Below are 27,642 nucleotides of genomic sequence, written 5' to 3'. Positions count from 1 at the left end.
TGCAATTTTTTTGAAACACGAGAGTTGGAAAATGACCAGAAAAGATGTTTCTATAGAGACACCACAATACATGCAAGGCTATGGCGAAAAGCATGGCACCTACATTATTCAATTATCACATATATTGCAACAAAGCCTAAAAGTATGTTTTTTAAAAACAAAATGGCTAATAGTGCATAAGCTTTTGCATGGAGAGCCATCTTGGAATTATCTTTTTATGAGAAAATAAATCCTAAATGCCCATCCATGCATGCACTTTTGTTGTCATGCACCAACAGTTATTTTTGAATTATTATTTTCCTAATGCAAACAAGCATTGACCAAGAAAACTGCTAGGCCTTTTAGAGGCAGACCTATTGGTTTTTACCAATGCTTGTTTATTTTAGTGATGTAGACTGACAGTTACTGTATAATGGGAAGCGTCAGTAAAATTAAAACACCACATGCATAGGGCATGTACTATGCGTGGATGTAAGTGGTCTATCTTAGATTTGCATTGTCACTTGTACAGTGCTCTACAAATTCAAGAGGTAGATTGTGTTTGAATTCTTTGAGATCACTGTTGACCATTGCTTATGGAAATGGCCTATTTCTTCTCTCTTCATAGTTCCGTATTTAGGGGCACACTTAATGCTAATGTAGCACAACAAGGCCAAAATCCAAACGTCACATTTACAAAGTGACACAATGCATGTGTTGCGCCACTTTGTAACCCTTTGCGCTACATTATGCCTGTGCCAGGCATAATGTATGCAAAGGGGGCTCTAAGGGGGGGGGAGGGCGCGAAAATATGGCGCAAGGAAAACTAACATATTTCCTTGCGTCATTTTTTACGGCATTTTTAACAGAAAGGGGGCTTCCATTATTTATAATGGGCTCCTATGTACTCTGCAGGAGTAGTGACAATATTTTGGCACTACTCCTGCAGAGTACATCAATATCGTCTTTGTTGTTGCTAACTAGTAGCCATCTTTAATACCCTTAATAATGAGCAGCATGGCGCAGGGTAGGGGCAATAGCGTCATTTTTCAGGACGCTATTGGTGAAGTTTTTGTCTTTCAGCATCTTTGATGGCTATGCATGTCCTAAGCAATGTCTATGTTCACATTTCATTGAAATTTTGCAATTGTAGTACACAATATTTGGATGTAATATATGCAAATCAATTGTTGAAAGGCAGTCTTTGGAGCATTTTCAATCATGTACCAGTTTCCTAGCTGTGTGATATACTGTACTTCATGATTTTCCACAGAATTCACTTTGTCGTCTAATGGTTTACCTTGCTAAATTTTTTTTTAAATATTAGCTTAAGTAACAATATATCTAGCTTTATGAAGTTACAAAGCAGTTTAGGGAAATAAATACAGGGTAGGCACGCTACTATTACAAAGACTCTTAAGAAAGAATGTAGGCCAGTGACAGACAATGTTTAATTTCTGAAAAAAATTGAGAATGCATGTAGGAGAAGATAATGCCCAGATCTAAAAAATATGACAACACATGAAACTTCAAGCAACACAAGGTACCATGGATTATTGCTAGACAAGTTAAACAATGTCACGCTTCTGCCTGCGACGCAGGTCCTGTTTTTGCGTTATTACCCATAATAGATGAGACTATAGAAGTCCTTTTATCACTGTACAATGTCCGAATTATAACTTTACTTTTCACATTTCAGGCTTCGTGCGTGGGAAGAAAACACATGTGAAGTTGAAAAGCTCATGAAAAGCTAAATGAAAAGGAATACAAAACTGACTTCTAATGTGGTACTCAGCTATTTAGGTGATGTTTCATTGCAGAACGGGAGCATTAGGATTAATCTAAACATCCAGGGCCATATTTAGGGCCAGGTGATGCAGCACATCAAGGAAAGGGCAGGAATGCACTGTCTTTAAAAGAATACTGCGCATCCCTACCTTTGCCCCTGCGCTGGTGCTGTTTTGGCCACCTAGCGCCAACGCGGGCACCCTTGCACCATGGTGCAAGGGTGTCTCCATTGTGAGGGGGTTGTTTTTGTTCATGGAAAGCTCACCTTCCTGCACAAAAACAATCACCTGAGGCATATTCATCTTTCTATGTGACTGCAAAATGGAACACCCAGAGAAAGAGAAAGTAACAAGGAGAAATAAAGATATTTCTCCTCATTATGCCTCACCTTGGGAGGCGTAGCTTTTTGGTTCATTTCCACGTCTACCACTTCTGGTAAATCTGGGAATGCATCAAAATCCATAGATGTTGCATGGGAACACCCATGCAATGCCTCCCTGGGGCAGAGTAACACAACACAGCAATTTGTGTTGCTTTACTCCTGATTAATGAAGCTACTCGGCCACACAAGATGGCCTTGCTTGGCTTCATAAATCTTATTCTGGGCCTGCGTCGCTCTTGCTCCGTGTTGCGTGGTGCAAGAGAAACACAACGGCCCACACCAGTATGTAGAACATTTCCGGATTCTGCATGCTCTCCTTTCAGTAGCACAATAGTAATGAATACATATGAGTAATTCTTATGACTAGTTAGTTGTGGGGGTGCTGAGTTCCTTGTTTTGATTGAAAATATTGATCATGGCTGGTATCTGAATTTCTCTGATCATGTTGTTTGGGGACACAGAAGTATTTACTTTGTCAGTTGAACAAGACTGGCTAAGAAGTTGTTTATTTTATGTGGCTTAACACTGCCAAATGTCTTCGATTTTGAAAAAGAAAAGAAAGGTAAGCTTGATGGCATTTGTTTCTTCGCTCATTCACATTAAATATGTAACAATGCATTGCTAGAGTTAACACTTGAGTAGATTGAACCTTTTGTAAATATATACACACTTGAAAATAAGCAGATGTGGGTTAAGACAGTGTGAAGTGAATCACTTAATTCAAAGAGCAATGTGTAAAGAGGCTGTGCAATCTCAACTCTGAAGTGATATATTTAATGCCTGAAGGACATTTTTATCTCTTATTGCCTGATATATGCTTTCTTTCCTTTGAGATTGTTTTTGGTAAATTCACTGGTTTACGTTTTCTATGTTGTCCATACATTATATACATATATAAACAGACTGAACAAATACTTATTTGTTTGATGGGACAACTTGGAAGTGCCACACAAGTAAGAGAAATTGATTTGTGGAGTTAAATGTTTCAGTGCTATATCATGAGTATTTTCTTATTGCAGGGACATGCACATGACACCACCACAAAGAGTAGTCTCAGTCGTGCAGTTGATGTGAAGATGAGCTGCACACTGAAATGACGTAAGATGTACATTTCAAAGACTCTAGTAGCAAGTCCTTAGTTATTAGTAAAAAGTGTTGTCTGCAGAATATCCTACACTGGAAAAATATCTTGGAAATAGTTTTTGGGATACCAGCAGCACCTTTGTACATGCATTCATATAAAGATTGAACCAATTCCCAGGATCTGTAAAACAACTAGAAATAGTCTTCAAAAGTTGTCATGATCAGAAATGTAATCTTTTAATTGTTCTGTTTGCCTATTTAGATTCACAGTGTACATAACTTGCGGTATTTATGAGTGTGGTCTCATACCCTGCATTGCTTCCTACGTGATGAGGTTGATCTTTCACACACTCTCCAATGACCCTTTTAAAGTGTCCATACTTAACTGGCCCCTTCCAGTAAGGGCTTTCAATAATTAGGTCCCATAGTGTTCTTTTGCTTTTATCCATTCATGTGTGCTTGAGCTGATGGTTGCCGGTCTACTGGATGATCAGTTCTCGTGTTTTTCCCTTGTCCACTTGATCATGGTTTCAGGTGATCGGTAGAGGAAAATGAGTTTAGCAAAGAGCTGCTCCTCAAGGTCTAGGTCTCCAGTCTCTCTCACCAGGAATATATCTGTGCAAAGTTTCAGAATACGGTCTACGTTAGGCAGCTCGTCAAACATGATGGAACGGGCAATGCCACTGAAGAATTCTCTAATAAATTTCCCAATGACCAGCACAACAGACATATAGAGGCCCACAATGCTAAAGGGGAAGAGAAAAGATAAGACAGTTAAGTGTGAATACTTAGGATTCTGTGTACTCTGTAAAGTCCACACTTTACCTCAATATATTTTCTCATGCATGGAAAAGTTAACATTGCATTTTCTTGTTTGGGTGCCTTGCTAGCAGAAAAATATCTTTAAGTAACTAACTGTTCCGCATTTCAACTCACTTTGTCAACAAGCTTGTTGTTATTGTAAACCAAAGCACGTTTTAGATCTTTATATATAGCTGCAGGATTAAAAGTATTCGCACTTGGGTGGTATTTCTGCAATCCCAACATCATCTGACCTTTTCAGCCTGGCGCTGAGCTTTTTTTCAGTTTACTACATATCTATAAGACAGCTAGTGGATCAAACTAGGGCCCATATTTATACTTTTTGACGCTAAACTGCGCTAACGCAGTTTAGCGTCAAAAAGTTTTGCGCCGGCTAACGCCATTCTGAAGCGCCATGCGGGCGCCGTATTTATTGAATGGCGTTAGCCGGCGCAAGCAGACCGGCGCTGCCTGGTGTGCGCGAGAAAAACCACGTACACCAGGCAGCGCCGGCGTAGGGGGAAAATGGCGCATGGGCGTCTTAAAATGGGGCAAGTCAGGTTACGTCGAAAAAATCGTCGTAACCCGACTTGCGCCATTTATTTTCGACGCCCATCCCCCATCAACATGACTCCTATCATTGTAAAGATAGGAGTCATGCCCCCTTGCCCAATGGCCATGCCCAGGGGACTTCTGTCCCCTGGGCATGGTCATTGGGCATAGTGGCATGTAGGGGGGCACAAATCAGGCCCCCCTATGCCAAAAAAAATTATTAAAAAAAAATAAAAAAATACTTACCTGAATGTCCCTGGGGTGGGTCCCTCCAGCCTTGGGTGTCCTCCTGGGGTGGGCAAGGGTGGCAGGGGGGGTCCCTGGGGGCAGGGGAGGGCACTCTGGGCTCATTTTGAGCCCACTTGTCCCTTAACGCCATGCCTGACCCAGGCGTTAAAAAGCGGCGCAAATGCGCCGTTTTTAGCCACGCCCACTCCCGGGCGTCTCTTTTGCCCGGGAGTATAAATACCACGTAAAGGCCTGGGAGTCATTTTTTAGACGGGAACGCCTCCCTTGCATATCATTAACGCAAGGAAGGGGTTCACGCTAAAAAATGACGCACATTCCGGGAACTTTGGCGCTATTCGCCTCTAACGCCATAGTATAAATATGGCGTTAGTTGGCGTTAGTTTAGCGTCGAATTTGCGTCGAAAAAAACGACGCAAATTCGGCGCAAACGGAGTATAAATACGGCCCTAGGTTTCCTCCTTATTTGGAATTGTGCCCAGCAAAGCACAACGTTATGGTGGACTTGGAGGTGCAACCAAAGTCTAACCACGCCAGGCTCTGAAGTGACTGACAGTTGGTTGCAGCTGAATGTTTACTGCCAGGAGAGGTGTCTACTTACCTATCGAAATTCTAATCTAGCCACCCATAACTGGGGTCCTTCAAATCCCCGAGTGTATTTTATGTAGTTTCAGGCCTTATAAATGGTCTTTGCCGCCTGTACGAAGTGGCAGGATTTCTTGAAAGATTGAGTGATTTGACCTCTTTTTGCAATCCAAGTGATGAGAAGATTAATTTGAATTTCTAGAAATTCTGTAATCGAGGAATCTTTGCAAGACAGTTGTCAGTTTCTTGAGGACTTGTTGATTTTTCATGCGCTGAGAAGGAATCCGTTTACTCCATGGAAAATACAGCCTGAAATACAATGCTCTAAATTCTTGATTGTGCAAGATTTTAATACAAGGTGATTTTTCCTCCACCATACTCATCTGACTTGTGTGGTTAATAACATAATTTATATTTCACTGCATATCTGACTGCCGCTCCCTAATCTCACTCTGAAAGATTAGTTGGGCTGGGGAACTGTAGGTCACCTATCTGCTCAGCTGCCCCATAACAAGTGGGCTAGCTGCAGCCTGTTCTTACTTATTACCAAGCAGCACTTAACATGCAGAGATTGAGAGCCCACACTTAACTAGACGGCCCAGCAGGAATAATGATGCTGTCTAAATAAATCCCAGACTGACTTGAAGGGCATCATGGGCACCTTGGCACTATCTGACTGACTGCTCCCTAGCACTACTCACTGGTTGTGATCCCCTTGATAGAAGGGTAGACTTTGAGCAGAGCCTATCTTTCACCTGAGATTGAAAGAAGAGGAGCTGCATGGAGTGTAGCGTGGCATCCTGTGACCTTAGAAAGTAGCTTGAGTGACCGTTAACACAGAACTGCATGGAGGATGACTCTACAAAAGACTTACTTTGGAGCCAAGAAGACATTCAGCGCCATCATGGCTGGACCGAGCTGTAATATGCAATGCATTTGTACTAAGAGTGGTACAGGTTTTGCTAGAATCAGCAAAGAGCTGGGCTGCTTGTGAGCCTGTCCTGCCTCCTCACTTGTTCCCCTAAAATGCTCAATTAATATCAATAAGGGAATATCTGGGCTCTGTCCAAGTGGTGGGCAGGTATGGTCTTGAAGAAGGCTGTGCAAGCTACCTATGGGTTTGGAAGGGCCTGCATCACCTATCAGTGAGCCTGACGGGATGTTTAGGGTTTTCTTCCTTCATCCAAAGTTCCTATGATCTGTGCCATTCACTGAGACATTCCGTTACCATATCCCAAAATGAACAGTTCTCAAGATTGTGGTTTGGAGACCCTGTTGTACCCTAAACCAGCAGTTCCACTGTCCCTGGTAAATGGCAACTTGTCCAGTGCCTCCAGACATTGACCACACCTTTTCAAGAAACAAACCTCTGAATTTATGTGACACGCTCTAGGTTCTATCAGGTATGAAAATACAATCTCCTAGACCTGGTACCAATGTGCAAGACAGATGTGGAGACTGCCATGCATCCGGAGTTTGGCTGACCCAAAACATTTGCCTGAGCACCCCGTGACCTGAGACTTTATCTAGTTCCCTTACAGACCTCTTTTAGGTGGTTTTGATTCTCTTTTAGGTGGTTTTGATTCTCTTTTAGGTGGTTTTGATTAATTTTACTTGTGAGGAGCGGACTGGTGAATTTTGGGAATTAAAGGTAGGAAAGTAGGACAAAGGGCAGCCAAGATGATAAGAGTTTATATTGCTTCATTCATGTGACACTGATACAACTAAATTTAAAGGGTTACCTTAAGACACAGAACTGAAATTCTAACTCCATCTTTGATCGCCATGAATACACAGTGTAATTCCACTTTAAATGTAACACCTTGGCTCCAGAAGACACATAAACCTTCTAGTTTCAATTACTGTACCTTCTTTTACCTTTTATGCTTTTCCTCTCTTTAAATACAGGTACACTCTTTATAAAACAAAATTGCTCCGACTGGACATAGAGTGTGAATGTGATTAATGTGACATGCTGCATCTAACTTCTAAACCTACCAATACTTCCTAGAATAAAAAATGACGGCTCGCACAAGCACTTTTTGGAGAGCGAGGAGTAGGAAAGGAAGTAATTTAATACCCAGCCGGAACACAGTAGTATCTGTGGCCAGGGAATGGCTGTGTCAAGTCAAGATACTGTGATATTACAGAGGAAGATCTCTAAATTAAAAGATTATTTAAAAATGTAAACATGTACTTTGTTTACAGATTTTAACCAATGTGAACAACTGCTTGACTAGCTTCGCTGTAATGCTTCGTATATGCTGGGAGATGGTAATGTACTTTCCTACAAACACACATTATTGTAGAAAGAAATTGCCTTTGGAGATAGACTTATGAGATATGCAGACTACAAATGTAGCTGGGATCCAGCACATGGATCGTTCAAACCACTATGGTAATTAGTTAGGCTCAGACACCTCTAAGATAGGGTTCACAAGAGTAAGGACGCACACAAAATATTGTTCCAGGATTAATTTATATTTTTTAAATATTTATTAACAGTTCGGAAATAGTTATGTCGGTAGAAAATAGCTTTAATGTGTGCAAACCTTACCTGTTCTGCTGTCTGAACAAAATATGTCTTCCCTATGCGAAGAACAACAGCTCCCCACATCACCTCCAATTCTTGCAACAATATTATTCTGCCTCGACGAGTCCAATACATTCGAGCTACAGAGCATACACTTCTATATTCGCATTATCTCAGCCTCTAGCACCGCAGACAGTGGGGCAATAGTGTTGAAAGAACATGATCACTAGTCAAACATTCACAATAGATCCGGGCTTTTAGCCCGCAAATGGATCTTTAAAATAACACTGTCTCCGTAGTCTGGGAATTGGTTCATTTTCACGCTAAATTTGGTGATCAATTTGGGAAATTAGTAAGAGAAATTGCTTCATAAATATAACGTTTTCCCTGAGAATTTGATTTCTCATTAAGAACAACCAGCGTTGTTCATTTGCCACGGCTCTAGACAGCCTGTGAGTGTGAATACTGGCTTGTAGGTGAATCGAATGTGCTGAGTGCAGTGGATCTGAGCAGTGTATGCCTGCTTTACATGTATCTTCAGTCGTATTAGGTACTCACGGAGACATGTGGGTGACTAAATGACTACTACCTATTTCAATATTGTGACATCCATTTTGCCTCCTATTCTACTGCTAGCCAACTGCGCACTTCATTACTGATTTCATCTGACAAATATGTTTTTCAAGTATTTGACATTTCAGTCAAAAGACTTTAAAACTTGAGTGGGGGTAGCCTGGGGGTGGTCTGTGTGTCTCATGAATATATCTTTAGAGACAAAGGGGGTCATTCTGACTCCCGCCGGGCGCGGTCACCGTGCGCCCGGCGGGAGCCGCCAAAATACCGTACCGCGGTCGGAAGACCGCGGTGGGTATTTTGAGGTTTCCCCTGGGCTGGCGGGCGGCCTCCAAAAGGCCGCCCGCCAGCCCAGGGGAAACCGTCCTTCCCACGATGAAGCCGGCTCGTAATCGAGCCGGCGGAGTAGGAAGGTGCGACGGGTGCTACTGCACCCGTCGCATATTTCACTGTCTGCTAAGCAGACAGTGAAATACAAGCGGGCCCTCTTACAGGGGCCCCAGCAGTGCCCATGCCACTGGCATGGGCACTGCAGGGGCCACCAGGGGCCCCGCGACACCCCCTACCGCCATCCTGTTCCTGGCGGCCGAACCGCCAGGAACAGGATGGCGGTAGGGGGTGTCAGAATCCCCTCGGCGGCGCAGCAAGCTGCGCCGCCTTGGAGGATTCCAACGGGCAGTGGTAAACCGGCGGGAGACCGCCGGTTTACCCTTTCTGACCGCGGCTGAACCGCCGCGGTCAGAATGCCCCCGGGAGCACCGCCAGCCTGTTGGCGGTGCTCCCGTGGTCGGTAGCCCTGGCGGCCACCGGCCGCCAGGGTCAGAATGACCCCCAAAATGTTTCCACAATAATGTGTGTTTCTAGGAAAGTGAATTACCGCCTCTCAGGATATGGACACAAATTTAAATTTGACTATCATTGTGGGGGAAACGTCCTGAACAACGCATTGGGAACAACATGGATGTTTCTCAAGCAAGCGTAACCACGCTTGCCGGAACAACGACTGTCTTTTTCTCTGCCTTAACCATTCATGTGCTAAATACCCATATGGTGGTTAAGGCAGAGGAAAAGGCAAAGTGGATCGTAGAGGAAGCCATCAGGTAAGTGGGGTTGGGGTGTAGTTTTTAGGGGTGGGGTGGATAAAGGGCTTAGGGTGGGAGTTGGTCTATTTGTTTTTTTAGGGGAGGGGTGGGGTGTGTTTTGGGATTTCTTTTAAGGGTAGGGCTTAGGGTGGGGGGTCTCGCAGGGTTGGGGTAGTTTTTAGGGGTGGGGAGTGGATAAAGGGCTTGGGGTTGGTGAGTTAGGCTACTTTTATTTTTTAGGGGCAGGGTTGGGGGGTGTTTGGGTTTATTTTTTAGGGTGGATCGGGAGAGGGTGTGGTCAGGTAAGTGGGGCTGGGACACAGTTGGGGTAGTTTTTGGGGGTGGGGTGGATTAAGGGCTTGGGCTATTTTTTTTTAGGGCGGTGGGGTAGTTTTGTTTTTAGGGTAGGTTGGGGGGTCAGGGAAGGGTTTAGGGCTCAGGGTGGGTGGGGTAATTCAGTTTTTAGGGGCTGGGGAGGGGTGGTTGGAGTAGTTTTGTTTTTAGGGGGCTGTCAGGGTAGTTTTGTTTTTGGGGGTGGGGTCAGGGTAGTTTTGTTTTTAGAGCTGTTGGGATGGTTAGTTGTTTATAGGGTGGGGGTCGGGAAGGTTTTAGGGCTCAAGGTGGGTGTCAGGGTAGTTTTGTTTTTAGGGGCTGGGTGGTGGTGTCGGGCTAGTTCTGTTTTTAGGGCCAGTGGGGGGTCAGCTAGTTTTGTTTTTAGGACAGGTGGTGGTGGGGTGGGGTAGTTTTGTTTTATGGGCAGGGTGTGGGGTTCGGGGTAGTTTAAGTATTAGGGGTGGGGTACTTTTGGGCCTTAGGGCAGGTGGGTGGGGTAGCATGATAAAACCAAGCAAGCCGCTCCCACACAAGCCTTTACTAGGCATGCTTTTATAACGAAAAATCATTGTAAAGGCATGTGTGGTAAAGGCATGTGTGGAAACAACACGGTCATTGTTCCGACCGCATTAAAAAGGCATGTGTGGTTCCCGCATGTGTTGTTCCATCACACATTCTCCTTGTGGAATTATCCTACTGGTTACTAACTGTGCATTTCAGTCTTTGACATGTCTTGCTCGCCTCATGCTTAGGACAGCCATATTGACAGTGCATCTTTTTAAACCTTTGACAACTCTCTGAAGAGTAAAAAAACTGATTTTATTTCTCTGTTGACTTCGGACTCTAAGCCCTGCCAAGCAACCATCTTACGATATTGGTGTGCTAAAGAACTCACTCAACCATTTATACAATTTTGCTCATATAAACACATTTGTATTCGGGCCTGAAACAAATGTGACAATTTCAGTAATTCTATTGGTTAAAGGATTGTAGTTAGTAACGTGATTGATTGATTTCCACAAATCTCGGAAAGCTCACCCGTATCCAGCCAAGAATCCCAGACTCTGTGGGCTAGCCTTGTCGTTGTAGATCACCAGTTCTATAGTCTTGCTACATCCTTTCCCAGAACCGGAACAACTGGGACTCCACTCCTGAAAGTTCCACCACTCTGTAACCTGGCTGGTTGTTGAGTTCACCGACAGATGTTGCAGCTTCATGGTAACATTACGGAAGAAGGCATATTTCTCCACATCTTCTGGCTTGTGAGAATGAGCTGTAAATTGTTTCAGAAGAAAGGTTTAGTCATACATTGAGCTTTTAGGAAAAAACACGTTTTTTGTAGTGTAGAGAGAAAGAGACACAGATTAATGATTCACTGATTGTGGAACCAAGAGACTTGAATTTTATGGCAAGACTGGAGGCTCCTATTATGCAATAGTCTTTTCTTTATTTTAATAGCAGCTCCAGTCAAGAATAAACTACAAATCCCATAAGGCAAACAAAGAACAGCCAATGGGAACGCAAAAGTAGTTTCCAATAATGCACCAATCACCAACAATCAACTGTAATAATACCTATCTTGACCGAGAACAGTCGTCTTTTCTTGCTGCTCGCAGTCAAGATAAGTATTATTTTTTCCTTTGTCACACTATTATATTTTCACGGTTGCGTAGTGTGTAAACGTTGTGTTTTCATGGCTCATTAACTTTGTTTGCTTATGTTCCCAGTCGGCTTGTAAACCGCATTATATTCTTCCTTTTGCGCCGCGCTCGCGCTTTAATGGCCATTTTGGTCCGTTGTGTCTCTTCAGCGCACGTCGGCATTCCGGTTGCCGCCGCGCGCTGTGGAGAAAGCGTCTCGGTTTCTCAACGCGATCCTTGCCTTTCGGCCTTCCGACGCCTGCAGGACCCTGTAACTTCTCTGCAGGTTCATTCATTAATTTTCCCCACGGCAAACGCGCCCCTGAACACAGCTGTGGTTTTGTTTGCTTACCGACACAGCGTTTCAGCCTTTGAAAATCGTTTCTTCAAAGCAGGAGCCTTTCTCTTTGCCCCTTTCTACCGGCTCCTTGGTGGGAGTGTTTATCTCTGCACAGATTTGTTCAGGCTTTCCTGCCCCGCCCATAGGCGGAGTCCAGCAACACTTTTTTCTCTCTCCTTGAAAAAAATTAACCCTTTCCTACCTCAGTGTAGGTGCTGGTTTTCTGGACTGCTACCATGGACAGTTCTCTGTCTCATTTGTCGCATGAGGAGGAGGAAGACGTCCTAAAGGAAAATCTTAATGATTTCATACAATTGTCTGTGGATCAGACTATGGCTGCCTCTTGGCAGAAACTGTCAAAAAATTTGGAAAACTCTGTAGTGAATTTAGTGTCCAAGACCATGCTGGCCCATTCTGCGGGGGAAAGCAGAAAGCGTCTCGCCACCTCAAATTTTTTTCAATCGACGCTATCAGGTTGTTACAAAGCTTCACCTTTGGCAGAGGACATGGTTCCTCAAGGGCCTCCTTGTAAGGAGGGGTTAATAGCTAAATCCTCAAAGAAATGCATGGCCAAATCTAAACACTTATCTTCCCCTATTAAAATTAAAAAAAATTTGGACACCGATGATGAGATGCAGGACCCTGATTTGGATGCGGATAACTCCGACCAGGACGTTGGAGAGCTTCTTTCCCCTGCTCCACACAAAAAATTCAAAGCTGCAGTCCACAAGTCTTCAGGGTCCAACACGATTTATGATTCGCAAGGGGTGCCAGTGTTTGACCCAGGTGATATTCAGCATACAAATTCCACAGAGTGGGTCCCTTCCGATCATGTGGCAGACTATGTAACAGCCAGACTTCGTACTCCATTAGACAAACAGGTCCGGGCAAAATTATAGTCGGAGTGTCCATGTCCCGCCTTATCATCCAAAATTACGGCAACCCCTACCATTGACACCTCTTTGATTACGTTCTTCACCAAATACGGCAATGATCCTCGTAAGGGGGTTGATAAAGCTTGGTCGACGTGCCAAGACAAACTCTTGGACATTGTGGGGCCCTTAACCCGCATTTTTGATATGGCGGAGACTGCCCGTCTGGAACATGTGGCTATTGACCCGGAGGAGCTTTCGTTATGGGCACAACGTGCGGTTTGTTTGTTGGGGAACGCAAATTCCTCCATTACACACGAACGGAGGAAAGGGCTCTTGCTTAAGCTTGATCCAAAACTATTCAACCTAGCAGGTTCGGATCCAGGTGTGAAGGCACAAGGCTTGCTTTTCGGGGACTCATTCATAAAAGAATTGAGCAAGTACGTGCCAACTTTCTCTTCTCTGGATAAGGCGCAGCAATCTTTAAAAAAGATGTTTGCCTCTCGGGTTTTTACCAGGGCTGGCAGAGGTAGGAACCGCTTTGCCGGCCGTTCCTACGCTAATCAAGGTTCCTGTGGTCCCTATTCTAACAGCATGTTTCAAGACTACAGACCGCAGTCTACCCCCAAAGGAGCAGGGTCTTCAGATCCAAAGGAAGCCGCAACACCAGATGCGCTGCACAAGCCGGTAAGTCAGCATGTTTGTGCTCCAGCGGTGGGGGGGTCGTATTTCTCAATGCCTGTCAAAATGGGAGTATCTTACAAAAGATCCTTGGGTTTTAAATACAGTTTAAGGCTATGTTATAGAGCTCTTTTCAGAGCCTTTTCAGGGAAGTCTTCCTCCTTCTCCTCAGTTTTCTCTCCAAATGACAGAATTAATTTCGACAGAAATTCAATCTCTGCTGCACAAGCAAGCAATTATTCCTTGCGATCTAGATCCTTTGGGCTTTTTCAGCTCAATTTTTCTGGTTCAGAAAAAGAACAAGAAGATGCGCCCAGTTATCAACCTGAAACAATTCAATCAGTTCGTTCTTTATCGACACTTCAAGATGGAGACCATCCTACATCTCAGGGATACATTACTTCAGGGAGATTGGATGGTAAGGCTGGACCTCCAATATGCATATCTTTCGGTTCACATCCATCCTGTTTCCCAAAAGTTTCTTCAGTTCCAATGGGCCAGTCAGTATTTCCGTTTCACATCTCTTCCTTTCGGCCTGTCTTCCGCTCTGTGGTGCTTCACAAAACGAATGAAGCCAGTAGCATCCTTTCTCAGGGCCCGAGGCGTCCGTCTCGTTATCTACTTAGACGACATTCTGATTATGTGTCAGAGTTGCACTTCTCTGCTGTCTCAGGTTCACCTTACTTCTTCCCTATTAGAGAATTTTAGGTTTTATCATAAATTACGAAAAATCCTTCTTGGATCCGTCTCAAAAGATCGAGTTTCTAGGTTTCTTAGTAGATTCGGTCGCAGCTACGCTTCTTCTGCCATCATCAAAAATCAAATCAATAAAGTTGGAAATTCTCCTTATTTTACGCAGTTCTCGGTTATCCCTCAAATCCTTGGCAAGAATTGTAGGTCTGCTCTCTTCTTCAATCCAGGCGATCTTTCCGGGTCCACTACATTGCTGGGCTTTGCAGAGACAAAAAATACGTCACCTACAAAAAGGGCTGGCTTATACAGATTTCATCGCTCTGGACCAAGATTTGCACGCAGAACTCCAATGGTGGATAGACCATTTAGATTACTGGAATGGCAGGACTATCTTTGCATCAGCCCCAGATCTTGTATTAGAGTCAGATGCAAGTCTGTCTGGATGGGGAGCCCGGTGTGGTACAATCTCGACTGAAGGCTCATGGTCTCTTGAGGAGTCAAAACTGCACATAAACTGCTTAGAGATGCTTGCTGGCTCCTTTGCAATCAGGAGCCTCGCAAGAGACAAAATCTCTTGTTCAGTCCTGCTCAGAATGGACAACATTTCGGCGGTACATCACATCAACAAGCTGGGAGGCACAAAATCCAAACCTTTAGCGGAATTAGCAAAAGTGTTCTGGGAGTTCTGTCTTCAAAACAGAATATCAGTTCAAGCAGAATATCTTCCAGGCAACCTCAATGTCGTAGCGGATTGGTATTCCCGTTATTTCCGAGATTCCAGTGATTGGATGCTCAACACGCTGGTGTTCAAGAACCTTTTCTACTGGTGGGGCCCCTTCCATTTAGATATTTTTGCATCCCGTCTCAATGCTCAACTTCCACGATTTTTCAGTTGGCATCCGGATCCTCTGGCTCTTGCCTTCGACGTGTTCTCTCAGGACTAGTCATCCTCCCTCAATTACGCTTTTCCCCCATTTATTTTAAATTCCAGAGTACTGGCTCAAGTCAGACGTCAACAAGCTTCTCTAGTTCTTGTCATCCCCTTATGGCACTCCCAGGTGTGGTTTCCGTCCCTCCTGGAACTGTAAATCAAACCTTCGCTATTGCTTCCCTCACTTCCGAATCTCCTGTCCAATCCATAAGGCCTCCATCACAGTCTCGTTCTTCAAGAGACCCTTATTTTATCGGCTTGGAAAATATTGGGGAATCCCGACTTAGCGTTCCTATTTCGGCAGAAGCTGCATCCTTCATCGACCGGGCAACAGCCCCTGGAACAAAGAAAGCATATAGATCAGCTTGGTCTCTCTGGCATAGCTGGTGTATGGGAAGACAGGTTGATCCCTTTACAGCGGATGTATCTTTGATTGTCAACTTTCTGGCTGCGGAAGCCAGTAGAGGTAAGTCCTTTCGTACCATTAATTTATATAGGTCAGTTATCTCTTCCGCTGATTCTTGTATTCAAGGAAAGCCAGCTGGAGAACATCCGTTGGTCTGCCGTCTTTTTAAGGGCGTAAAATATTCCAATCCTCCGCAACCTAAATACAGTTTCTTATGGGATGTGAATGCTGTGTTAAAACTGTTAATGTCTTGGCCTGACAATTCTTTGTTATCATTGAAACAATTGTCGGCTAAGCTCGCCATGCTTTTATGTTTAGTTTCTTTCAAACGTCTATCTGATGTTAGAGCCTTAGATGTGACAGCTCGTCAGCTCAGGAGTTGTGTTTAATATGTCGAGACGTATTAAAAATAATCTCTCTTCAGTTTTTTTATCCCTTTTTTCCTGATCATCCTAAACTTTGTGTAGGCCATTGTTTAAAAATTTATGAACAACAGACAGCCGGTCTCAGAAAGTCCTCCTCTACCCAGTTACTGATTTCCTTCAGGAAACCTTTCAATCCTGTGTCCTCTCCTACCTTGGCTAGATGGATCCGTTGGGTTATGTCCTTGGCGGGCATTGATACCTCTGCCTTTGGGGCTCATTCGGCTAGAGGAGCAATGGCGTCCAAAGCTTTTTGGGCCAGGTCTCGTTTGGAGGATATTCTCAGGTCGGCTGACTGGTCTAATGACAATATTTTTAAAGTGTTTTATTGTAAACCGATTCAACATGCCTCTTTAAATGTAATTAATACGCTTTAAAATAGCATAATAGGAGCCTCCGGTCTTGCCATTAAAATGTAGATTTTCTTAGTAGTTTATGAAGGAAAATCTTAATTTTATTAAAGATACGGAGGCGAGTATTATCACGCCTCTACAAATTCTAACGTTGTTGTTTTGTTACCCTCCCTTTCAGCTTCTACATCGTCACAGCAGACCTCTTCCTAGAGACCCTTCTGGTACGGGATCATCCACGACATTTCCTTGCAAGGACTTTCTAAGGATGGATCATCACAATCTACCGGTCTTCCTTCAGAGACTTTTATACTGTCGACAAGAACTTTTGTCGCTTTGTTTGGCGTTCTGTATTTGCTGTTCTATTATTCCGTTATTTACTTCTCATTGAGTCTCGCACAAGAAAAGAGGGCTGTTCTCAGTCAAGATAGGTATTATTACAGTTTATTGTTGGTGATTGGTGCATTATTGGAAACTACTTTTGCATTCCCATTGGCTGTTCTTTGTTTGCCTTATGGGATTTGTAGTTTATTCTTGACTGGAGCTGCTATTAAAATAAAGAAAAGACTATTGCATAATACTCGCCTCCGTGTCTTTAATAAAATTAAGACTTTCCTACATAAACTACTAGGAAAATCTACATTTGAATATAGACCTCCGCGGTCGATGAAGGTGGGTTACCTATATCAGGTGTCTTAAAGCGAAGTAGCTCATTTCCCTTGCCTTGTGAAAAAAAGGGAGTACTCAGAAATGGTAATACTTGGAAAAGGAAGAAAAGGTTACAAAAAACATTTACGACTAAAATAAAGTGAGTATGTGTAATATTTACTTTAAGTAATAATGAATACAGTTCAGAAACACACTTCTACATTATTAATGATTTAATCATTATTGGGATTAGGGTTGTGTTAGGTTTTGATACTGGCCAGTTTAGTGTTCAGGTTTGGGGTATTGTGAAGCTCTATCGAAGGGTAGGGTTTCATATAGTGTTAGGGTGAAAATCAGAATCCTGGTCACAGATTCTTGATAACTAGTAGTACAATTTAAAAGGCATTTCTCTTTCTAATGGGTTATTCACAGTGATTTACTCTTAAATGTATTTCTTCTTTTGTTTCTTATTTATATTCTGACAGATGTTCCTTAAAATCAGACCTCGCAATTAATTTTAAAGGCCTCTGTCACAACAAGTGAAGGAGCCCTCTTACTCAGGATTCCTTCTCTTCAGCCATGGTCGTCCCAAGGAAGGGAGTTAAACGTCAACTGCTATAGCAGCTTCAGCAAGGGCGGGGGATTTCCTTCAGGGCCAGTGTCTTTCTATAACATTAAATGATTTATTCGCAGTTTATGGCCTAATCACACTTCATCAGCCTCTCAAAGATGAGTTGAAAAATGAAAATTAACATACAACCGAATAGCAGGATGTGACTAAGAGGTGGGGCGTTAGCATCCCAAGAATACCTGGGACTGTGAATAAGTGAGAGAAAAAGCGAGAGACGGTAGAAGAAATAAAGACAATTGAAAAGAAAAACAAAAGTGACGGGAAAATAAAAAATAAATGTGAGAGAAATAAGGAGAGGAAGGGGAAGAAAAGGAAAGATGCAGGGAAAAGATGGAAACAAATGAAAGAGAAAAGAAAAGAGGGGCAAACAAAATGAGAGGACAAAGATAAAAAAGCTAATTAAAAGGAAGAGGGAATGAGGACAATAGAAGGAAAAATTAAAGAAAGAAAAAAGTTATAGAGACAGAAAAAAGAACGACGTATGACCAAAGAAATGACCAAAAGGCAGACAAACTAAAAGTAGGAAAGAACGATGAAAATAAAGACAGAAATGTGGAAGAATAGATATAATAAAAATGGAAAGAAATATTAAAACAAAAATGAATTTGAAAATGAGAGCGAAAAACATGTACAAATAAAGATAAAGCTGGAACAAGAAAAGAAAGATGGATAAAGGGAGGGAACAGAATGAGGGAGCAAACAATAGACAGTATGTGAGAAAAAGAAGAAAGGCAGAAGCAAAGAAAGTAACTGAACCTGGGAAGGTTGGGGAGACACTTGCTTTGCATACGTTTCATTCGCTCAGTGCCATTCAAAATGTTTTAAATTTGGGTTTTTAAACATTTTTCTGGCACCTCCCATGGCCCTAAATGTGTCCTCCTCTTATCTCTTACTGCTCTTACCTTGCAGCTGTCATCCGCTTTCCCTACCTTCACCACTAGCCAAACTATCTTCCTAATGCCTCGTTTTCTTTGAAAACTATCAGTGGTGGATTTTCCATTGTGGTGTTAGGGCACTGCCACGCCCATTATGAGCTGCCACACTCTGTAATTTACAGTTCCCTTACTGTGTCTTGAATTAAATGGTTTTTTTTTGGCCCAACCACGGTGCTCTTTTATTTGCATCATGGGCCGCGTGCCTTAATTTTTTAATTAGACTGGCGGTGGTGCGGAGCTTGATTGACAACAAGGTCTCCACCCTCCATGGCCTTGAAGGGAAGTGTACGTGTTGGGCTGGACCAGGGTCATGCTCTGACCCACTCCACATGAGCGCTTGAAGCCTCTCTGACCCACACAATCTTAGGAAGCTGAGGGACCACATCCACAACCCTCTGGTCTCGCAAGGAGTTGTGGAGTTTGCCTGCCCCAACTAATACTAGTGCTGCTTTCAAGCTGTTCAATAAAATGAACAGCATGGGTGCAGATTCTGAACTGGTTCGGGAGCAAGGTGGTAGGCCTCCAGTCCAGCGACTTGTCCATGCAAGAAGCAATGCAGGGGTAGGAGGTTCACAGAATATGGCCAATCATGTTTTTTTATTTTGAAGCCATACAGTGATTGGCCATGTTGTGTCCCTTGCACTTTGACACAATGCTCTCGTCCCTTTACCCCGAGTGCCAGTGATGGCACTGTGCGCGAGGGAGCGTGAGAGAGTGATTATTCACTTTTTGTGTGTCCAAGTCAGCATCAAAGTACTTGATCCTGTGCCCCTCCCTGAGAACAGTCCTGGTCTACTTTTTTGACATTTGGATTAGATCTTGTGGTGTCAGCCATTAGGGTGTATTAGCCAACAGTGATTTATTAAATGTACATTAAATGTAGGTTAAAAAGTTCTCAACAAAGGAGTGGTACTGAATCCTGCTCCTCACCTTCTTTATAGCCACTGCTGATAATAAATAAAATGTTCCAAAGTATAAAGAAAAAAATCAGTTTGGGCATTTCATGATCCTTAGGACGATGGCTGAAATTATTTTATACTGAACTGGAAGTCTGGAATCTGTTCCCATTTTTGCAATAAAATTTACTGTCAAATCTATTTAAGAGCCCCTAGCGCCTCCATGCATCACATTTGCGTAATTTTTTTTACGCAAATGTGGCTCAATGAGGCCATAAACGCTGCACCATATTTACAAATTGGTGCAATGCCTGCATTGCGCCACTTTGTAACCCCTTGTGCCACATTATGCCTGCGCCAGGTATAATGTTGCAAGGGGGGTGTTCTGGCACTAGGGACGGGGCGTAAAATGGTGCAAAGGAATGTATGAGATTCCTTTGTGCCATTTGTATCGGCATTTTTTAACACCTGCTAAGTGCAGGCATTAAAAAGAAGCCCCCATTGATTACAATGGGCCTCTGGGTGCTTTGCAGGATTAGCATCATTATTTTTTACGCTAATCCTGCAGAGCACCGGACCAGCGTGAAAAATGATGACGATAGTCACCCTAACTACCGCCGTGGTGGGCCGTATTTTAAATACAGTGCTACCACTGTGGCGTTTGGAGGTGCTAAGGGACACAGGAAAAGTGGTGCTGCAGTAGGAGCAACGCCACTTTTCAATAATCTGCCCCATAGTCTCACAAGCAGCTCCGAGGCTTTGTGTGCATTAGCTATGTGAATTATGGCTCTGATTTTTACTTTTTCACGCCAAGCTGCGCTGCGCTAACGCAGTTGTGCGTGAAAAAGTATACCGCCGGATAGCGCCATCCCAAGACATCGGCCAGGCGTCATATATATGGTATGACAGTAGGTAAGGCCCGGCTAGCGTCATGAAAAAGGATGCTAGCCGGGAGGCGTAGGGGGAACAGGAGGTTGTGCGTCAAAGGATGATGCTTGTATGGGTAGAGGCATAAATAATGCCTCTAACCAGACTAGCGTCATCCTTTGTCACATAACCCCCATGGACAAGACTCCTGGTGAAGACAGGAGTCATGTCCACCACCCCAATGGCCATGTCCCCTGGGCATGGCCATTGGACCCAGTGCCGTGAGGAGGGCCCAAGTTAGGTCCCCTTATGGCACGTCTTAAAACAATATATATATACTTACCTTACTCGCCAGGGGATGGGGTCGCCCCATACACTGGCATCCCTCTGGTGTGGGTGGGGGTGTCCTTGGGGCTAGGGAAGGGCACCTGTGGGCCCATTCCATGGTCTCTGACCATGGAAATAGACTCACAGGTCCCCTAACGCCGGCCCTGACTCAGGCAAGCTTAGCGCCATTATTTAAGGCCCTCTTCTCCCCATGCTTGATTTTAGCACGAGGAGATAAATATGGTGCGAAGGCATATCGTAATTTTTTGCCCAGGAACGCCTACCTTGTGTCTCATTGACACAAGGTAGTTTTCCGCAGGCAAAAAATGACTAACTCCAAAACTTTGGTGATAGACTGATCTAGCACCAAAGTATAAATTTGGAGTTAGGTTTGCACCAAATATGCATTAAAAAAGTAGCGGTAGGGAAGGAGGGGGTTTTGCGTCAAGAAATGACGCTAGCCTGGTTAGAGGCAAAAAAAATGCCCCTAACCAAACTAATACCATCTCCTGGCGCACAACCACCAAAAACATGACTCCTGTCATGTCATGCCCACCATCTCAATGGCCAGCACAGGGGACAAGTGTCTCCCCGGCATGGCCATTGCACCCTGTGCCATGCAAGGGGCCCTAAGTTAGGGCCCTCGATGGCACTTACATTTTCTTTTTAATACTTACCTATACTTAACCTACTCACCTGGGATGGGGTCCCCATCCTCTGATGTCCCTATGGTGTGGATGGGGGTGTTCCTGGGGCTTGGGGTGGGTGCCTGTGGGCCCATTCCATGGTGTTTGACCATGGAAATGGGTCCACAGGTCCCCTAACACCTGGTCTGACCCAGGTATTAAATAATGGTCCAAGGCAAACTTTACACCATTATTTAGCCCTCCTCCCACCCGTGCGACATTTTAGCATGGTGGAATAAATATGGGACTATGGGGATAGCATGATGTTTTTAGATGAGAACGCCTACCTTGCATCTCATTGACGCAAGGTAGGTACACACATCCAAAAAATGGTGCAAACTCCTATATTTTGACGCTAGATGTGTCAAATGTCAAAATAGAAATATGAGCTAGGTTTGCGCCGAATTTGCGCAAAAAATGACACAAATTCGGAGCAATTGAAGTATAAATAAATCTTTTTGGACTCCTCCATCTGCAAGTCTCTCACACCATTATTATCCTGTTCAACACTCTCTTTCACTCTGTCCTTTTGCAGTCTTTTCATCTCCCACACATCTCCATCTCCCTTACACACACAACACACCCACTCATCTATAGGCAACTTTGTCACTGTACATATTTTGACAGCTGTGGGTCCTCATTGACATGCTTTCCCAAGATTACAGTGGCACGTGTCCATCGCTCTGTCAGCTATGCAGAGAGGCCAAAGACTGGATGTGTCTGTAGCTTGAACACCTTAATGACCCAATGACAGGCAATGTGGACAGAGGCATGCTTGTGGTTGGGGGGCAGCGTGCCTCAGCAGACAGAAATTTCTTGCATGTACATGTGCCTGTCATAGGCTACTAGCACAGCTTCATATTGCTGGATTATTTAATGATGGCGTGGGGCCTGTTGTAGTGAGCTGTGGTTGTAGAGTGCTGATGGCATGATGGAATATGATGGAAGTATGTTATTGGATGAGGTATGTCATAGATTTTGTGGTGGGATTTGGTAGGTATGGCGAGGTGTGGGTGGTGACGAGTGACATCTCAAACTCGAATCACAAATATTTTGTGAACTTAAAAAACTATGGTCTAGATTTAAGAGGCCCTAGCACCACTTTAGCGTAATTTTTTTACACTAAGGTGGCCTTTTCCCCGCGGCAAATTTACAAAGTAGCGCAATGCTTGCATTGCTCCACTGTGTAACCCTTTGCGCTACATTATGCACGCGCCATGCATAATGTGAGCAAGGAGGGCCAAAAGATTTAAGAGATTTCTCAAATATCTTAAAGGCTGAGAGATTTCCTTCCGTCATTTTTTTGGCACTTTTAACGCCTGCTCAGAGCAGGCGTTAAAAGTGGGCACACCAATGTTTACAATGGGCCCCTATGTACTGTTCAGGGTTAGCACCAAAATTTTGGTGCTAACCCTGAACAGTACATCAATGTTGACGCTCTTGCCCCCTACCCTGCGCATTGGTGCGCCATATCTTAGATACGGGCAGGCATGGTGGTGGTAGGGTGGTGCTAAGGGGTGCAAGGAAAGAGGCGCTGAACTAGGTACAGCACCACTTTCCTTAAATTTGCCCCTATATTTATTTTGAAATATTTTCATTTGCAATTCTTCTTTGTAAACGTAATGCAAAATTAATATGAATAAATTAATTTTCCTATGAAATATGTACAGGAAAAGTATCACTTGTTGGCAGTCAGAGGTTTGAAGTCTGTGTAAAGCCTTCCCTTTTTCTTGGGCTGCCTGACAATTCCATAAGCTCCTTTTGAAACGAATATGTAGACATCTGAAGGAGCAGCCTCATATCATAACAGTGGCTACTATGTTATGAGAAGTAGCAAGAGGACACTCTTCAGACAATCAGAAGGTGGATTGCACTGTTATCAAATGTATGTATCCGTGTCTAGCCCATTGTCTGATTATACGTAATAACAAGTGTAGCTCCTTGCATTGTAGTATCAGAGTTCTTCCATTAGGGTTCTTTTATAAGAACTGGCAACCAAGGATGAAGTTTGGGCCACCACAGCACCACCTATGACTTGTGGACCTGTTCGACCTCTCATTCCAGTTACAAACAGAGTTGCCTCCTTGTCTGATTTAGAGTCTATTGATTGACTCTCAACACTTTTCATACTGTCTGAGGCAGTAACTAATGCATCAAACTCTCTTTTGTTTCAGATTTAGTTAACGAGAACGACTCCTTCATAAAGTTAGTCCGTTGGAATAGTACGGATTATTGCTCCAAACAGTAGAAACCAGCCTGGATGTATTATATCACCAAATTTGATACTGAAATGATGCAAGAAACTTGGGGCCTCATTTACAAGGACATTTTGGAGCGAGGAGCTATGCCAAATTTGGCAGCGCCGCAGTCCAACATTTAAAAAATGCAGGGATGCGCCATGTTTACAACAATATGGCACACCCCTGTGTGTTGCCTAGCACTAACGTCATCTGCCTAGCACCCATGCAGGCATAGTGCAAGGGTGCCTGCATTGCAGGGAATAATTATTTATGTGAAGGAAGGTGTCCCTTCCTGCACATAAACAATCATTTATGATGTTTTGCTTTTTCTATGTGTTCTGCAGAATGCAGTACATATAGAAAAAGCACAAAGGAAGAGAAATAACTATTTCTCCTCGTTGCCCCACTCTAACGCCACCCCTGGGATGGCATTAGTTTTTGGCGCTGCCTCAGATTTATGATTTCTCATAAATCAGGGGCAGTGTCAAAAGCGATGGGTGTTGCGTGGAAATGCCCACAGCAACACCCATTACATGCCTCTCTACCACAGAAAACTGTGTCTGGGGGGGCCAATATATACAAGGTGGCATTAAGCCACACAAAGTGGCTTAGCGCCACCTTGTAAATGTGGAAAAGGGCACAGGCGCCACTGGAGCGTTGATGAAAGTGACGCTCCAGTGGCGCTAGGGGCTTGTAAATGAGCCCCATGGTCTCTTGAGAAACCTGTTTGGGATGGTTTGAATGTTTTCTTTTTTAGCTGCATCATACCAACACAGAAGCCAGAGAACCAAACAGTAAAATTCACACACTATTTTAGCAGAAAGATAATAATGCAACAATCAAAACAAAGTCAGAATGACAAAAAACGGATAAACAGAAAAAGAGAGATGAGCTTGTAAGTGTTTTAGGTTAAAAAGCAGCACGAAACAGCAAAGTGCTTATGGGTGGTTTTATTGAGACCTAGGCAAACATTTGTTCATCTCAGTGAAGAATTTTATCCATGCACTAAAATATTTCGGTTCTCAAAATCCTCCTTGGGCAAGGCAGAGTGCTTTAGCAGGTAGTCCCGTCACGACTTCATTCATTTCTTGAAAAAGATCTGAATGGGACAAACCGGCAAACCTTGTTCCAGCCCTCCACAGGTCTGAAATGTCTAGGTACTAACTTTTTCAGATAGTGGGAAAACATTTTCCTGTTCATCCCAAAGGCTCTCAAAGAGATAGGGACATTTCTAAGGTTCCGGCCACAGTTTAGAAATGAGAGGCATCCTCAACAATTCATTCCGGACAGAGTTTTTAGTAAGATCCAGAGCTTACCACTCCAAGGTGGTCGACAAGTCCTTCCCCATAGGGGTCTCTCTTTTAAGTTCCTGATGCTACAGGCTGTACGCTTTCGTACCCCTTAGAGCACCTCCAGAACTTGGGTATGAGGGCAAGAAGATCCAAGCTTTAGTCTTTCTCCAGGCAGAGGGCAGGCAAAAGACACATCTTTCTTCTTCTAGTCTTTTTCCAGATCATTTGTGTTCTGTGATCAACTGGTGGGTTGCAATTGATATCAGGCAAACCAAAGAGTAATTAATGACAACTCCTGATCCACTCCTAACTGAATTTAGATAGTCCAGCTTTCTTACAGCAATCTCTGTGTGGTTTATTGTAAGTTACTTGAGAAATGATGATCCACCTCTGACTAACACCCCTGTAGTTTCACCCCACCTGAGGCAAAGACAAGATGTCTAAGAAAGCCCCTCCTCTTCAGTATCCTTCTTCATGCCATGGGCCTATTTAGTATAAATGTGTGCAAAAGCCAGGGCCAACTGGGGCACTTTTTCTGATTCTAACTGTTTGGCGATGTTTCGTTTAGCAATGATCAACCCAGAGTTAAGCAGATGCATCCTTTATGAAACCATCTGTTCCTGTTCACTTCTGTCACCCATATTCCAAGGTAAGTTGGCCGTGATTACTCTTCTCAGCCTTCCTCCCAGCAGAGTCAAGTCTATTGTCCTCTCACAGTAGGATACCTTCTGTCATTAAAGGGAGGAAAACCCAAAAGAACTGACCAGCCTAACCTTGGCAAAGACAATCAATTATCTTAATACTGTAACAAAAATCCGTTTTTGATAAATATTATCAAAAGTATGGTTTTAAAGTTGTCAAAAGAATTTCCTTTGAAGGGGCAGCTCTAGCCCCCAACTGCAGGCCTGACATCAGTGTTTGTAAGTCACTCATGTGTTTTTTGTAAATGTATATTGCAGCCTATATGCGCATTTAGGGCCGTATTTATACTCTGGTTGCGCCGAATTTGCGTCGTTTTTTTCGACGCAAATTCGACGCTAAACTAACGCCAACTAACGCCATATTTATACTATGGCGTTAGACGCTTCGGGCGCCAAAGTGCCCGGAGTGTGCATCATTTTTTAGCGTGAACCCCTTCCTTGCGTTAATGATATGCAAGGGAGGCGTTCCCGTCTTAAAAAATGACTCCCAGGCCTTTACGTGGTATTTATACTCCCGGGCAAAAATGACGCCCGGGAGTGGGCGTGGCCAAAAACGGCGCATTTGCGCCGCTTTTTAACGCCTGGGTCAGGCATGGCGTTAAGGGACAAGTGGGCTCAAAATGAGCCCAGAGTGCCCTCCCCTGCCCCCAGGGACCCCCCCTGCCACCCTTGCCCACCCCAGGAGGACACCCAAGGACGGAGGGACCCATCCCATGGACATTAAGGTAAGTTCAGGTAAGTATTTTTTTTTTTTTTTTTGTGGCATAGGGGGGCCTGATTTGTGCCCCCCTACATGCCACTATGCCCAATGACCATGCCCAGGGGACAGAAGTCCCCTGGGCATGGCCATTGGGCAAGGGGGCATGACTCCTATCTTTACAATGATAGGAGTCATGTTGATGGGGGATGGGCGTCGAAAATAAATGGCGCAAGTCGGGTTACGATGATTTTTTCGACGTAACCTGACTTGCCCCATTTTAAGACGCCCATGCGCCATTTTCCCCCTACGCCGGCGCTGCCTGGTGTACGTGGTTTTTCTCGCGCACACCAGGCAGCGCCGGTCTGCTTGCGTCGGCTAACGCCATTCAATAAATACGGCGCCCGCATGGCGCTTCAGAATGGCGTTAGCCGGCGCAAAACTTTTTGACGCTAAACTGCGTTAGCGCAGTTTAGCGTCAAAAAGTATAAATATGGGCCTTAACTTTTATGCCACTGGTGTGTTTTCTTGTGCGATATTACTGTGGCATTACATATAATTGTACTACTGGGTTCAGACAATCCTTTCACCATGTTTAAGGGATCAGAGTAGTAGGATTTGGGAGGCTGAACCGCAGGCTCCCAGTGCCCAGATGCAAGATTAGCTCTTAATCCAGTCTCATAAAAGTGAATTAGCTTTAGAAAGCACTCAATAAGATGAAACTCACTGCACACTTCTGCTGGCATCCACGTTCTTCATGTTTCCAAAAACAATCAAGAGAAGTTACCGGCTACAGTGACTCTTAAACTATTGGTCCTTTGTCTTACTTCCTCTGGACTAATAATGTTCAACCCCTTCATCTTTGAAAGAACAACACAACTCACTGCCATAGGATGGAACACGCCTATGAACAACTAGTAAGTTTGTGTGCATGTGAATCCTTACCCTGCCTGCTAGTCAGGTTGTTGGAAGCTATGGTCTCCCCTCCCTTACCAGAGCACCACTGCTCTGAGGAAGGAGTCAGGGCAGTGGCATTGGGATGGAGCATGAACACTGAGAGGAAGATCGGTGAAGCTGACCTCCCTGAATACTGAAAGCACAATACAGATGGAACATAATGTCAAGGACAGAATATAGAAAACACAGTACTGACAGGTTGACAACGGAGTCTAGATCTTCTATACCTAACTCCACATATATGTACCTACATACATCTTCAAAGCATGTAAATGAGGAGATAGGTATAGTAAATCTATTCTTTCCTATATGCACTTACCTTTCAATATGTTGACTCTATATTCTGCCTTCAGTATTCTTCTGTCTCAATATGTTTGGTGTTGATATTCAGTAGCACTAGCATTACTGAAGACATGACTGAGGAGACTAGGTATTCTACATTGTTCAAATTCTTTGGCAGGTACTAGGAGATCTGGCTGTATGGTGTATTGGA

At 43.9% G+C, this 27,642-nt stretch overlaps 1 protein-coding gene across 2 annotated transcripts in view; it reads right to left on the bottom strand.

The window, feature by feature from the left end:
- Nucleotides 1–1,412: 1,412 nt before the first annotated feature.
- Nucleotides 1,413–27,642, bottom strand: part of LOC138303899 (piezo-type mechanosensitive ion channel component 2-like) — a 733,706-nt gene continuing 707,476 nt past the window's right edge. For both annotated transcript variants that reach the window (XM_069243434.1, XM_069243435.1), the window contains 2 exons: nt 10,976–11,210; nt 1,413–3,978 (listed from right to left, as the gene is read on the bottom strand). In XM_069243434.1, the coding sequence (XP_069099535.1) occupies nt 3,723–3,978; nt 10,976–11,210 (491 nt within the window). In that variant the 3' untranslated portion in view covers nt 1,413–3,722. The remainder of the gene's footprint in view (nt 3,979–10,975; nt 11,211–27,642) is intronic.

The sequence above is a fragment of the Pleurodeles waltl genome, chromosome 7 (assembly GCF_031143425.1).
Source record: "Pleurodeles waltl isolate 20211129_DDA chromosome 7, aPleWal1.hap1.20221129, whole genome shotgun sequence".
Taxonomy (NCBI): Eukaryota; Metazoa; Chordata; class Amphibia; order Caudata; family Salamandridae; genus Pleurodeles; species Pleurodeles waltl.
Note: the sequence above shows the minus strand (reverse complement) of the source record. Positions and strands in the feature narration are given on the sequence as shown.